The 13122-nt window shown below is 44.7% G+C and overlaps 1 protein-coding gene across 1 annotated transcript in view; it reads right to left on the bottom strand.

Moving 5' to 3' along the window:
- Positions 1–12399, bottom strand: part of LOC310786959 (receptor-type tyrosine-protein phosphatase S-like) — a gene marked incomplete at both ends in the record, with an annotated part of 72795 nt that extends 60396 nt beyond the window's left edge. The window contains 3 exons of the mRNA XM_083648290.1: positions 8669–9394; positions 10978–11099; positions 12323–12399. Coding sequence (XP_083504416.1) covers positions 8669–9394; positions 10978–11099; positions 12323–12399 — 925 coding nt within the window. The remainder of the gene's footprint in view (positions 1–8668; positions 9395–10977; positions 11100–12322) is intronic.
- Positions 12400–13122: the final 723 nt, after the last annotated feature.

Here is a 13122-nt window from a genome sequence, read left to right as displayed (position 1 = left end):
TTGAAGGCAATGTTATTGTACACTAGTTAGACAGGAGAAAGGGGACTCCAGTGTGACTGGAGAGCGGAGAGGAGGACAAAGACTTGAGACATGACTTGGACTTGTAAAATAGACTAGATTGATCATTTGCATCAAAATTGGGTCGTGGGTTCAATTTCCCAGCCTCTGAGTGGGCTGCATGCCAAAGTGCACTTGGTGTGTAGCCTATGTCTGCCAGAGGTTTGGAAATCGTCAACAATTGTAGTAAGAAACCCGAAAAAAAAAAGAAAAAAAAGAAAAAACATTTGTAGCCTGTGAGAATGTTTTTGTATGAAATGTGAATAGCGGCTTGCTGATATGAGTGGATAGTGGAGGACGAAGTGGGAGGCGGGCCAAAACGATTTAGTGACTTCGACTACCAGGATCCAACACCAGTGAACAGGAGCCAATTACCAGAAATGTGTAAACTGTGTTTTTAAGAAGAAAAAAATATGCCAAAAAGTGTGGAACAATAAAAAAGGCCATTGACCTCTGACACACTTCGTTTATGCTATGAAATCTTGGGTAAATAATCATGCTTGATTTGATATTAGCATAACTAAGAGTTTGATTTGAGCAAATGATACATTGTAACATAAGTATGTATTAAGTATTAAGTAAGTAACCGAAATGAAGGACTTATTAATTGTGATTGTGAACACATAGGGAAATTTTAATCTATATAGATGTGTGAGATGATACATTTTTTTCTAACAAGTTAAGGATAATAGTTATGTTAGTTTTCTTTGACTGTGTTTGAACTTATAGTTTGTTATCAATAATTTATTTTTAATATTGATAATAATGATTTATTCTTATCAAAAGTGTGGAATTGTAATGGCAAATTATTGATCAAGTGTGTATTGATTGATTAATTATTAATTATGGCCCTTCTAAGATGTATTTTGTGAACTGTGTTTTTCATCAATGCAGAAGATGTAAGGTTCTGTGAGAACATATGTCTTGTTTTGGGAAGTGTCTATGGGAATAGAGTTTCCTGTGAGAACCTGTGTCTTGTTGTGGCTCTAGACTGGACTTGTTATGTATTCTTCCGAACATCAGATTAGCTACATGGATGAATGGAAAGAACTGCCCCTCCACGGTGGAGGGGCGGGCATCGATAGTTTCAGTATATGATGTGATGTAAACAATAATTCGGGGCTCTTGCATTGTAAAATGTAGACAAGAGGAGACCTCCGTGCACGGAGAGATGATTGTGGAAATAAAGAAAACCTCCTATGAACATTTAAAACGGATATTTCATTATTGATCAATCAGCAGGACATTGCAGTGGATTTTTTCCTCCACAATAGTATCCAGGCAGAGTTTGAGAAGGGACACTGGACGATAACTTGAAGCAATCTGTATTTCTCATCCTTGCCAATTGATCAAGCCAACAAAAGGGTGAAAGGAGTTGGTGGCGTAATTGGTCTGACAGAGAACCCTCACATGTTGGAACGCTGCATCGTGAGTGGCCCAGAAATCAGCCGTGTCGTTGAGGAGTTTACTACTGTAAGCGACAGCAATGATAATGAAGAACGTCCTCATCATGAGGAAGGATATGCATCTCAGCACCGATTTCAACGCCATGTCAAAGATCTGATGGAGGTGTTGCTGAGCAATGGGAATCCCTTTGAGGAGGACAGTAAAGACCTCGTTACATTAGATGCAAGGTGTGTGAATCTGCAGCTGCTGCTCTATCTGTCTATAAAGTTGAGTCTGTGGGACAAGAGCAGTACAACAACTTCAAGAAGCCTGTGCTCGCTTTTGTTGGACTCCTTTTTACATTTTCAATTTTCTGTTCTTTTGTAAATTTTATTTCCATAATAAACCATTTACAGAGTTTCATTATCGGAAACTCTGTACATGGTTTAGCCCGGCATCTCTCGGCCTGGCTCGGAGGGGAGTCCCCAGATGGGGTCCATAGCTGGACCCCTACAGTACAACGACCTCACAAGGTTCCTCCTCAGCCAAGTCACTGAGGCAATCCATGTGGCGATCCATGTGGTGGATTGCCACCATATGGTGGAAAGGTTTTCTTGCGTTCACTGGGGGTGGGGGGGCCGGCCTGGCCTTCTCTCCCACGCCTTATGTGTGTGGGGGCGGGGGGCATCGGTGCTCTCATCACTGGTCGAGGGCTGCCGGTTGGTTTAGAATAGCTTAGGTAGGAGATAGATTAGCTACAGCCTAACTATAGGCTGACCTGTTATAGTGTTTAGGCAAAGATCAGACTAGAGCAGAATAGGACAGGCCAGACTAGGCTGTAGATTAGGTAGATCCCCTATGTCCCAGTTAGCTCTGGTTAATGTCTAGAGTAGTCAGTTTGTCTGATCTTCTCCCCCCCGCCCCTCTCTTTCTCTTTCCCCCTTCCCCCGCTCCTTCCCCTCTTCTCCCTTCCTGTTCTCTCCTCTCCCACATTTCCCATTCCCCCCCACCTCCTCTCTTTCCATGCTCTTTCCTCCCCCACATCCCACCACTCTCCCCCCTCCCTTCTCCTGCTCTCTCCTCTTTCTCCCCTCCTCTGCTCCTTCTCCCCAATTTTTCCCCATTTCCTGCCACTTCCTGCTCTCCCCTCTCTCACATTCCCCCTGCTCTCCCTCCCCTGCACGCTCCCACCTCTCCTTCTCTGTTCTCTCCTCCCCCACATTTCCCATTTTCTCCCCACCTCCTCCCTCTCCCTGCCCTCTCCTCCCCCACACCCCCCCGCTCTCCATCCCTCCTCCACTCTCCTGCTCTCTCCTCTTCCCCCCTTCCCTCACTACTCTAAAGCATAGTACACATTCTATCCCCTCCAATATTCCGCCACTATTTAAAGCATGGCACCCATTCTTCCCTAAAGCGAGGCACCCATAAGCTCTATACTCTATGTGAACATGTGTTTATTTGGCAAAGGGACTCACTACTAAAGGCTTGCAGCCAATTAAATTAGGCATAGTTTGGTTGCTAAGAAATCGACATATGTCCGTTTGCAAGATGTGTGTCTATATTTCTCTATCATATAATTGTTCGATGTGTTATTATTACTACTGTAATTTGTTAATGTTGTGTCAGCTAGCCCTCCTTTCCCTGTTCTCTCCATATAGTCTCCCATACTCCCCTATACTCCCATACTCTTCCATACGCTCTCTCCTCTCCCACATTTCCCATTCTCTCCCCACCTCCTCCCTCCCCCTGCTCTCTTCTCCCCCACACACCCCCCCCGCTCCCCCCCCTTTCCCCTCTCCTGCTCTCTCCTCTTGCTCCTTCCCCACCTCCTATACCCTCCAACATTTCCCATTACCTCCCCACCCCATCACTCTCTCACATTCCCCCTGCTCTCCTCCCTTCTCCTGCTCTCTCCTCTGCTCTATCCTTCATTTATATATTTTCTATATTTCTCTATCAATTGTTCAAATGTTATCTTTATTCTGTATATTCTTGCTACTGTTGTGTCAGCTAGAGTTAGCTAGACATATTTTCTGTGAAGCCCTCTGAGACATGCTTGTGAATTAGGGCTATATAAATAAACTTGACTTGACTTGACTTGTGCTTAGGGGGGTGCGGTGGTGCAGTGGTAAGCGCTGTTGCCTCACAGCTCGAAGGTCCTGGGTTAGATTCTCATGGGACGCTGTGAACGCTGAAGGAGTGCGTGCCCGTCCGCATGTCCTCGAGTGCCCACCGCCCGGGTGGGGTCGTCAAAAGGGCCTTTTTTCGTTTATTGTTTTATTATCAAAGTGTGAATAGGCGGGCCCAATTACTCGGCTACACAACAATACCAGCGATGTTAGCTGCTGTGAAGCATTGATAATAAGAAGAGTCAACTTCATCGTTCAACAGGCCGGCCATCTTGGCCGCGCTCTGTCCTCTGTCCTATTGTTTCTTTCGCGCCAAAATGGCGCGAAAGTAACACAGGCGCGTCTCATCTTAACCTCACCCAAGTAGCTTGTAGCTTCCCACAAAAGCTACAAGCTACTCGCCAGAGAAAATCCATGAGCAAAGCACGAGACATTGCATATGTCAAGTGTGCCTGTGTAGCCAATAAAGCATTTCCAGTTCCATTATGACGGACAGCAAGTGTTGTCTCATCCTTGCTTTTTTTTTTTTTGCCTTTATTTATACAGGGAAGGCTCTTGAGAGCAAGCTCTCATTTTCATGAGCGCCCTGTTACAATGAACATTTACAAGGGTTTACAGACAGACAAGATAAGAGCAATAAGAACAAATGATAATCAACTAAAACATGCGCATTCCTCGTGCAGTGTGCTCTCGAGGAGTACTCTAAATGAGTCCAGAGAGATCAGTTTCTCCAGCTTCAGAGTGTCCTGGAGTATATTCCACTTGTTAGGGGCATAAAATGAAAAAGCAGTCTTTCTTTGTTCGGATCTCACTCGTGAAATACGCAGCCTGAGGTGAGATTGCGAGCGTGTACAGTAACTGGTGTTGATGTGAGTAAGAAGTGAAGACAGATACAGTGGAAGCTGTCCAATCAAGGCTTTGTAAATAAATAAGAGACAGTGCTGTTCTCTTCTAGCTGTCAGAGAGGGCCAGCTCACCTTTTCATACAAAATACAATGATGAGTAAGAAAATGCATGTACACAATATCTCCATAATCAAAAACAGACAATATTAGAGATTGAACAATCGATCTTCTAGTGTAGAATGAAAAACAAGATCTATTTCTATACAAGAAACCTATTTTCCTCCTTAGTTTCTTTACAAGGTGATCTATATGCACGGTAAAGGACAGTTTGGCATCTAGCCAGATGCCTAGATATTTATATGAAGTAACACGTTCAATTGGGTCATTTTGCAATGTAATTACACTTAAACTGTCGTTGACAAGAGGAGATCTCGAGAAAAGCATCCATTTAGTTTTATTTGAATTTAGGACCAATTTAAGGTCAAACAAGGACCGCTGTAGAGTATTGAATGCGGCTTGTAACCTCTCAACAGCCTGAGCAGGGGTGTCCCCAACACAATATAGGATTGTGTCATCCGCGTAGAAATGTACGCTACAATGCTCTATAGGGAAAAAAATATTGTTGATGTAAAGGGTGAACAGTATTGGTCCAGAAATGGATCCTTGGGGGACCCCCTTACCAATAGATAGGGAGCTGGATCTTATGTTGTCAACGACAATAGATTGTTTTCTTTCGGAAAGATAGTTTGCGAACCACTTGAGTGAGTGGTCATCCAGACCAATGGAGGCCATTTTGTTCAACAGAATGTTATGGTCAACAGTATCAAACGCCTTTGACAGATCGACAAAGAGGGCTGCACAATGCTGGCGGGTGTCAAGGCAGTTTAGTATATTGTTTACAACTAGAGAGGTAGCAGTGACAGTGGTGTGTCTGGGCCTAAACCCGGATTGATGTGATTGGAGGATGTTGTATGCGTCTAGAAAGGCCCGTAGTTGTTCATTCGCTAGTGATTCGAGGACTTTAGCTAAACTACACAGCTTGGAAATTGGTCGGTAATTGTCTGGAATGCTCGGGTCGCCACCTTTAAACAGAGGTGTGATCTGAGTGGTCTTCCAGACGGAGGGAATTTCACCCGAGATAAACGTTAAATTAATGATATGAGCAATCGGGGGGGCGATCAATTGTGCACCGAGGTGCAAAAAGAAAGGGGCAATATCGTCCTCACCCTTTGATTTCTTTATGTTTAATTTTGATAGAGCCCTGTAGACTTCGTTTGTGTTTACCGGCCGGAATGAGAAGCGGTCTGCAAACGGGGAGGTGGTCAGAGGATCCTCTGCTGGTGGAGCCAGCGCTTGGACCGGGGGGACCGTGGTGTTAAAAGATCTGTCAAACAAATAACCAGCAGAGATAAAGTGACGGTTAAAGGCGTCACACATTTGCAGTTTTTCTGAGATTATGCTGTAACGAGGGCAGCGGGATGTTTTATTTCATTGGTATGACTTTTACTTTGGTACTCAGTAATGTGCGCTCTCTCTCCTTCACTTCCGGTCGGCCGGTGAGCTGCGCCACAGCTGTGGCAAATCGGGACAATCAAGTCGGCGTCTTCCCTATTAAAGGATTGTTAGCAGTGACTGTCGGCAGGGTTCCAGAGTGAGTAAGGCGGAGGCTGTGTGCATCTGTTCCTGGTGGTATTGTAAACTTTGACTTTGAGAACAAACCTTTCTTTGATCGTGAGCTTATGGTGCTGGGCCATCGAGTTAAACCTTGCTTCCATAGCAGAGAGATTCTTCCTGCTTACCTAGTTGTCCTCCCGCCTGTCACTCTGGGGCGCTGATCTTTGCGTGCACGCATCTTGATTCTAATTTGTATTTTGGTATTTATATTGTTGCCTTTTAGCCCTTTGATTTACTTTGCTGTGTTGGATGTGCTTTTATTATATTTCAAGGAACATTGTAACGTCGATCCCTACTAACCTGTGTGTTTTGAGTGCATATAACCCACAATCATCTGAACCTTATTTTACCTGAGTCTTAATAGTGTCTTCTCAGTTTGTGTGTTTTATTGCCTGTTCAGTATGTGCTGTGTGGACTGCCCACCGGATTTTATCTAATGCCTGTACTGTAATGTTGTTCCTTGAGATTGAGTAAAGCATTGTCAAAACTATCCTGTGTCCTGTCTCCTACATACTTACTGAGGTGCTCCTACCCATGGTGTATTTATTACCGTTTTGGCACGGTTACAATGCCATGTTCACCAATGATCTGAGGAGGGAGGGCGGAGTCAGTTGTGGGTTTTAGTGATTTAACTGTTTTCCAGAAACTAGCTGAATTTCCTTGTGCATTGCTAAGTGAAGTTAAGTAGAAGTCAGACTTGGCCTTTCTGATTGAACTGATACATTTATTTCTAGACTTCCTGAACTGTAACCAGTCTGCAGGGGCACCAGAGGATCTCGCCTTGGACCAGGCCGAATCTCTAAGACGTAGGGCTGATTTAACGCAGCTATTGAACCAAGGGCTAGAACGATTTTTTATTCTAAAAGTTTTATAGGGGGCATGCTTATCAGCAAGAGAGTTAAATACAAGAGAAAAATGTTCTGAGGCTAATTCCGCGTCAGGAACTAAACACAGCCTCCCCAGATCGGAGTGAAAGAGGTCGTGCAAAAAGCCCTGCTCTATAAAGTGTTTAAAATTGCGTCGTCTTATAAAATTACCTTTACATTTAGAGGCTTTAGTCAGTCTGACACATGCTATTGGGCAATGGTCACTGACGCCTTGTGCAAAAACCCCACTCTGGGGATATTTCAGTGGTCTATTCGTTAAAATAATATCAATTAAAGTGGACTTTGAGGGGGTTTTCTTGTTTGGTCTTGTCCGGTGTTGGATAAGCTGTGATAAATCTAATTGTAGGCAAAGCTGCTTCAGAGAGGAGGAGGTCTCAGAGATCCAGTCCTGGTTCAAATCACCTAGAAGAACCAGTTCAGAAGAAACAAAATGTGATAGAATCATCCAGCTCTTCAAGGGCCGAGCCTGGCGCAGAGGGGGGGCGATAGACACCTGATACTGCAATGTGAATATCGCCTCCTACACAGATGTCCAAAACAGTACATTCAAAGCATTTGGGAATGGAGGATGTTGTTAAGACGTGAGCAACAAGGTGGTTTTTTACATATATTACAACACCTCCTCCTTTAGCTCTCCTGTCTATTCTAAATAGGTTGTAACCATTTATGGTTACATCTGAATCAGGGACTCTGCTGGAGAGCCATGTCTCAGAGATGATGAGGACGTCAGGATCAGCATAATTAATCAACACATAAATAAAATCTAATTTGGGCAGCAAACTCCTAACATTCAAGTGAAGGAATTTCAACCCGCCAGCGGCTTGAAGCTCCTGAGGGGACCTCAGGTCAGCAGAGCTAGAATTAATGCTATCCTGAGGGACAGGAGCGGTTTGTATCGGTAAAAGATTCCCTTTCACAGCTCCCCTCGGTCTTGATGCATGACGAGGAAGTCGTGCACAGGGGTTTAAAACATTAATGATATTATTTACATAATTATCAGTACTAGAAAAATTAGTACAAAAGGAGTCATGACCGAGACTAATCCTAGGAAGAGACAAGTTACTTGTGTCATGGACATGATAAGGAAAAATATATTTAGAAAAAGTAGAAAAAGTAGAGTTTGATGGCAGCCCAAGCCCAGGCTGGGGGAAAGACTGGAAATACAAAGTCTGATGGACTGGGGGGCGTGGGCTGGGTGCACATCATTTATTATTTGGTTCCCACCTGAGGGAGTCCAGAGTATATTTTATGTTTGAGGACAGCATCCTAGCACCTTTTTTGTTTAGATGGAGCCCGTCTCCATTATACAAGTCATGCCTATTACTAAACAGTAGAAAATTATCAATATAAGGGATGTTCCAGTATGAACAGAAACCTTTCAACCACCTATGCAGCTGAAAAATACGGCTAAGTATCATTCCGCCTGTACGTAAGTGTGGTAAGGGCCCTGAAACAATGAAATTCCTGCCAGTCCACAGGAGACAATCTATAAGTTTGGCATAAGCCACTTTTAGCAGCTCTGATTGTTCATCTGCAATATCATTTGTGCCAATATGAGCGACCAGTGTATCGATTTGAGACAGTTTGGGCATCATACGTGGTAACATATTGTCAATGTCTGCCACTTTGGCGCCTGGAAAGCATCTAGTTTCACAGTTAGTTATAGAGACATGGCGTATAATAGAGTCACCGATAACCATGGTTTCACATACCGGGGGGTTTGGAATGTCAGCGTCGGCAGGGTGAGTGATAGGAGGGCAGATGGAGTCCCCCTCTCTAGGCTGAGTTTCAATAGACCCAGTTGCAGCCGTGATCCCGTTCTCTCCGGGGAGCAGGCCAGCAAGGTTGGTGTGGCAGGCTTCAGTGAGAGCACCAACGCCGCTCCCGGTAGCGTGATCGCGGGAGAGCGGGAGTAGAGTGATGGGGGTGCGAGTAGAGATGGATGTCCTCACTGCGTCTGGGGCTCTCGGTGGGTGCAGAGTAGCGGATGTGTGGGGGGAGGTGGTCGTCCTCTCTGCGTCTGAAGGGCTTGGTAGGTCTGGAGTGATGGATCTTCCCGGGTCCGGAGTGATGAGATCTCCCGGAGCCTTCGCGTGATTCTTTATAGCAGATTCTAATAATTTACGACGTGCAGATTTGCTTGTCGGGTGCTCGTTGCTGCTGATGCTTACATGAGGGGCTGGAGTGGAGGGGTCCAGCACAGCAAAGCGATTTGACAGCTCCAGGGGGGAGTCGGATAGTTGCCACAGATCCTCCGCCTGCTGTGGTCTGGCCGGGGGGTCTGGCTCTGCAAAGTGAGAGGCGTTCTCGGCTAGTGAGTCCAGGAGCCGCTCATCATCTTGGATTGAATATAATAAAGATATCCGGCCGTCTAGTTCTGTTATTTTCTGGCTCATGTGACGGCAGCCAGGGCAATCTGGAGACAAAATGGACGGACCCATAGTATATGGGGGAAAAGCAGATAGAAGTAGACTGGGATAGGTGACTGTTGGTTAGCTTGTTATGCTAGGGTCGTAGCCTGATGAGGGCTAGCTGTTTGGGTAGCCTAGTTCAGTTCAAGCTAGCAGCTCCAAATGCTAGCAGCTAGAGGTATCCAGCTTTATGGTTGATCATCCAAGTCGTTATAATAATCCGATAGGGTCCGCGGATTTTGGAGCTCTGCGATCAGAGAGTTCTCCGTGAAAGCACGGGGCTCGAGGCTCTGTGAGTCAGAGAGTTCCTTGACCGCGATGGATACCAGCAGAAGCCCTCCGCTATAATTTGGTAGCTTATGGGCTGGCTGATGCTAGCTGTTGTTCACTGGGTAGCAAGGCACCGAGGTTCGGGTTCGCTCAGGTAGCGCAGATGGACCAGATCAGCACAGGCATACGAGGCTTCATTCATCAGCCTAATAGATTAATACAGATCTTGGTTAAAGGCGAACCACACTGTATCAGAATATATGTTGTTGTTGAGCCGTCGGGCTGCTAGCTAGTTAGCTTCGGCGTATGTGTAAATATGTCATGTGCTGCCGAAGTCACATCAGCAACGAACTTTGAAAGATGGCAGAGCCAGAGGGAGCCACTGGCAGTGATGAAGAAGATGTTCAGGTTTTATTGTCTGTTTTTGAATATTGTGCCAGTGAGAGTTTCAGTGTGTTTTATTTGTGCCAGTGAGAGTTTCAGTGTGTTTTATTTGTGCCAGTGAGAGTTTCAGTGTGTTTTATAATAAACAATCAAAATTAGATTTTTTTTGCCTGCCTATTTGTTTGGTGGAAAGTTGTTCTTTGACATGAAGTTGATTCAATGTGAGAAAAAAAGTAGCTTTGATGTAGCAAGCTGCTTTTGCCATGTTGCTCGTAGCTTAGCTTGCTACATTTCTCTGGGGATAGCTTCAATGTAGTTTAGCTATATTTAATCGAGAGTAACTGATAGCTTAGCTTACTACATTTTCCAAGTAGCTTGCCCATCACTGCCTAGTACATCTTTAATTAGCGTATCTAAACTGTAAATCCAAATGAACCAGTATGTGTCAGGCATGCTGTGAGACTGGTGGATTTACGCGCGGATAGTTGATGGCCAAGACACACTTGGTAAACTGAAGTCTCGATGAGTAGGAACGCTGTGGAACTTGATAGCTGGGTCTGCAAGGTTCGAAGTTGGGAACGGTTGCAGAGTGTTGTCGCGAGATTAGTTTATGAACAACTGCAGAGGACCTGCAGAACAGAACCTTTATAGGTCCCGAATATGACATCACCTTGTGTTATGACATCATCAGTGAGTGAACTATAACATCACAGTAGTAATGATGACATCATCCTAACAGTACCCTCCCCTCTACGGCCACCTGGCGTCCAATGAGACCATCAAGGATGATATCTGGAGAACAGAAATTCTGCAGACTCCGGTGGATCCTCTGGGGTCGGCCATCCCCCGGGGCACGATCCAAACATGGGAGGCTGGAGACCATCAAAAGGGTCAATGTCACGGTCCAGTGGGGACCAACAAGAAGGACACCCACAGTTAAACTCCGCGGGCTCTGAAGGTGGGGCCCCAAACTTGGAAGAAGGATCCAAAGGAACTGCAGGGGCCGCCGTCTCCGAAGGCAGAGCCACGGGGGGCTCTCCCCCGGGGGATGGCGGCCTAGGCAAAAGGCCGGCAGGAGAACCAAGGACTTCGGACTTCGGAAGCCAGAGCCTGGATTGCTTTTTCCTGGTGGGCAATCAGCTCAAGTATTGTTTGTAAGGCCTCCCTGATTGGCGGAAATGTAGCAAAGCCTTCTGCAGGCTCACCGGAATGAGTTTTGAAATGGAGGGACAATAAAATGTCCCCCCACCGACATGATTGCAAGTTCTTAGTAAACGACATGATAACGTCATATGTAATGGACATAGTGTTTTGGACGTGTACCACAGCCAACGTTACGTTCGAGTATGCACAGTATCGCTGTCGCCGCTAGTCGGCGCAAGGCTCCAAGTCGAGGCTGCGCAGAACCCTGTCAGTGCCTTTAGAGATTATCAATTTAAATTCAGAACAAAAAAATAAATAACAAAAAAAACACAAGTGACCCAATCGGGTCTGGGGTTAAAAAAATAAATAAGATAAAATCAGGCAACCCTATTTGAATTCCAGGCGACCCCACTTAGGGTTGCGACCCTAAGGTTGGGAACTACTGCTTTTTAACGTGGAGATCTTTTGTTGAATGGTTTGTGAAATGTCATGGAGAAAAAACAATTAATAAACCAATTGATAAACAAATGATTGAATAATATTGAATAATTCAATGTCCCGACAAGTTTTAAGATTTTCCAAACAATAATTCAGTTTACTTCATCATTTTGCCAATTACAAGAAACTACTTAGTTTGTTCACAAGACAGTCATGACAACATTTTTTGCAACCAGGAGGAGAGACCGCGGCGGTGTCTCTCCTAAAAGCATCCTCTGGTCAACTGGGTCTTCTTATACTATCACACTAGGTCCAAAAACAGCATCTTCTCTGCTGAAGAGAAGGCCACAATGTCAACTTAAAATCCATGTAAGAATGAATGTCCAAAATAACAGTTTGTATGTGTTCAGTCGACAACATGTGTATTTTAGATGCACCTCTCTTTTCAAGCATGTGAGACCTATTGCCCCACAGGACAAGAAGTCAACAGGTCATGGGTCAACAACCCCTAGGAGCTATAGATACTCAGAGGAAGCAGCTGCTATAGTTTCTGGTCTGAAGCCGTCCGACTGATAGAAGGCCAGACCCAAATGGGCACATTTGAACACAAATTTGGATTTTATTGTTGAATTGTTTTTAAATTAACCAAATCAGACTGACTATACTTATACAAAAATATCTGACAAATAACATGTGACTGTTGCAGGTTCCGTGGCGTGTGGCTGATCTTCTTCATGCTGGGTCTGGGCACGCTGCTGCCATGGAACTTCTTCATGACAGCCACGATGGTACCATGCTCAATCTGAGCCTCACTAACCTCCAGTGTTGGGAGTAACTACTGTAAATAAACTAGTTTTTGCAGTAACTAGTGGGGTGTCACGATACACTCAGTTCACGATACGATACGATACACGACATTGGGTTCACGATAACAATACGATACAATATTTTCACAATTTTTTTGCGATCGATTTGTAAGTTGAGGGTGCATCCTCCACGCTAATTTGAGTAATTTCACCATTTTCATCCTCCGTGTCTGTAACGTCCCTCATCTGTTCAAACAAAGCAATGAAAAGGAGAGCGAGCATGCAATCAGATGCAGATCAGTGCCACCATGTTCAGTTTCTTTTTCTCGCGATATGAGATTTCATCTCAACGATACATATTGTCACGTTTTGATATCGCGATATATTGTGGGACGATATATTGTGACATCCCTACTAATAATCTAATAATCTAGTAATCTAACTAATCTAATTACTTTTTAAAGTTTAGTAACTCAACTAACATTTAAATACGCGAGTTACTAGTTTAGGGCGTTAAGATAGCGGACAACTTCACAGGATTATCCGGTTTATGATCATGAGATGTAGTCCAGCGAGAGACACCGCCTCCCTGCCCGGCAAAAATGATCCACACGCCGCAACTGCAGCCAGAGCCCCAGACGATAATGACATTGATTAGGCTATAAGCCCGAGAGGCTAATGATTAATAATAA

Source organism: Poromitra crassiceps (genome assembly GCF_964638095.1).
Source record: "Poromitra crassiceps genome assembly, chromosome: 12".
Classification (NCBI taxonomy): Eukaryota; Metazoa; Chordata; class Actinopteri; order Beryciformes; family Melamphaidae; genus Poromitra; species Poromitra crassiceps.
Note: the sequence above shows the minus strand (reverse complement) of the source record. Positions and strands in the feature narration are given on the sequence as shown.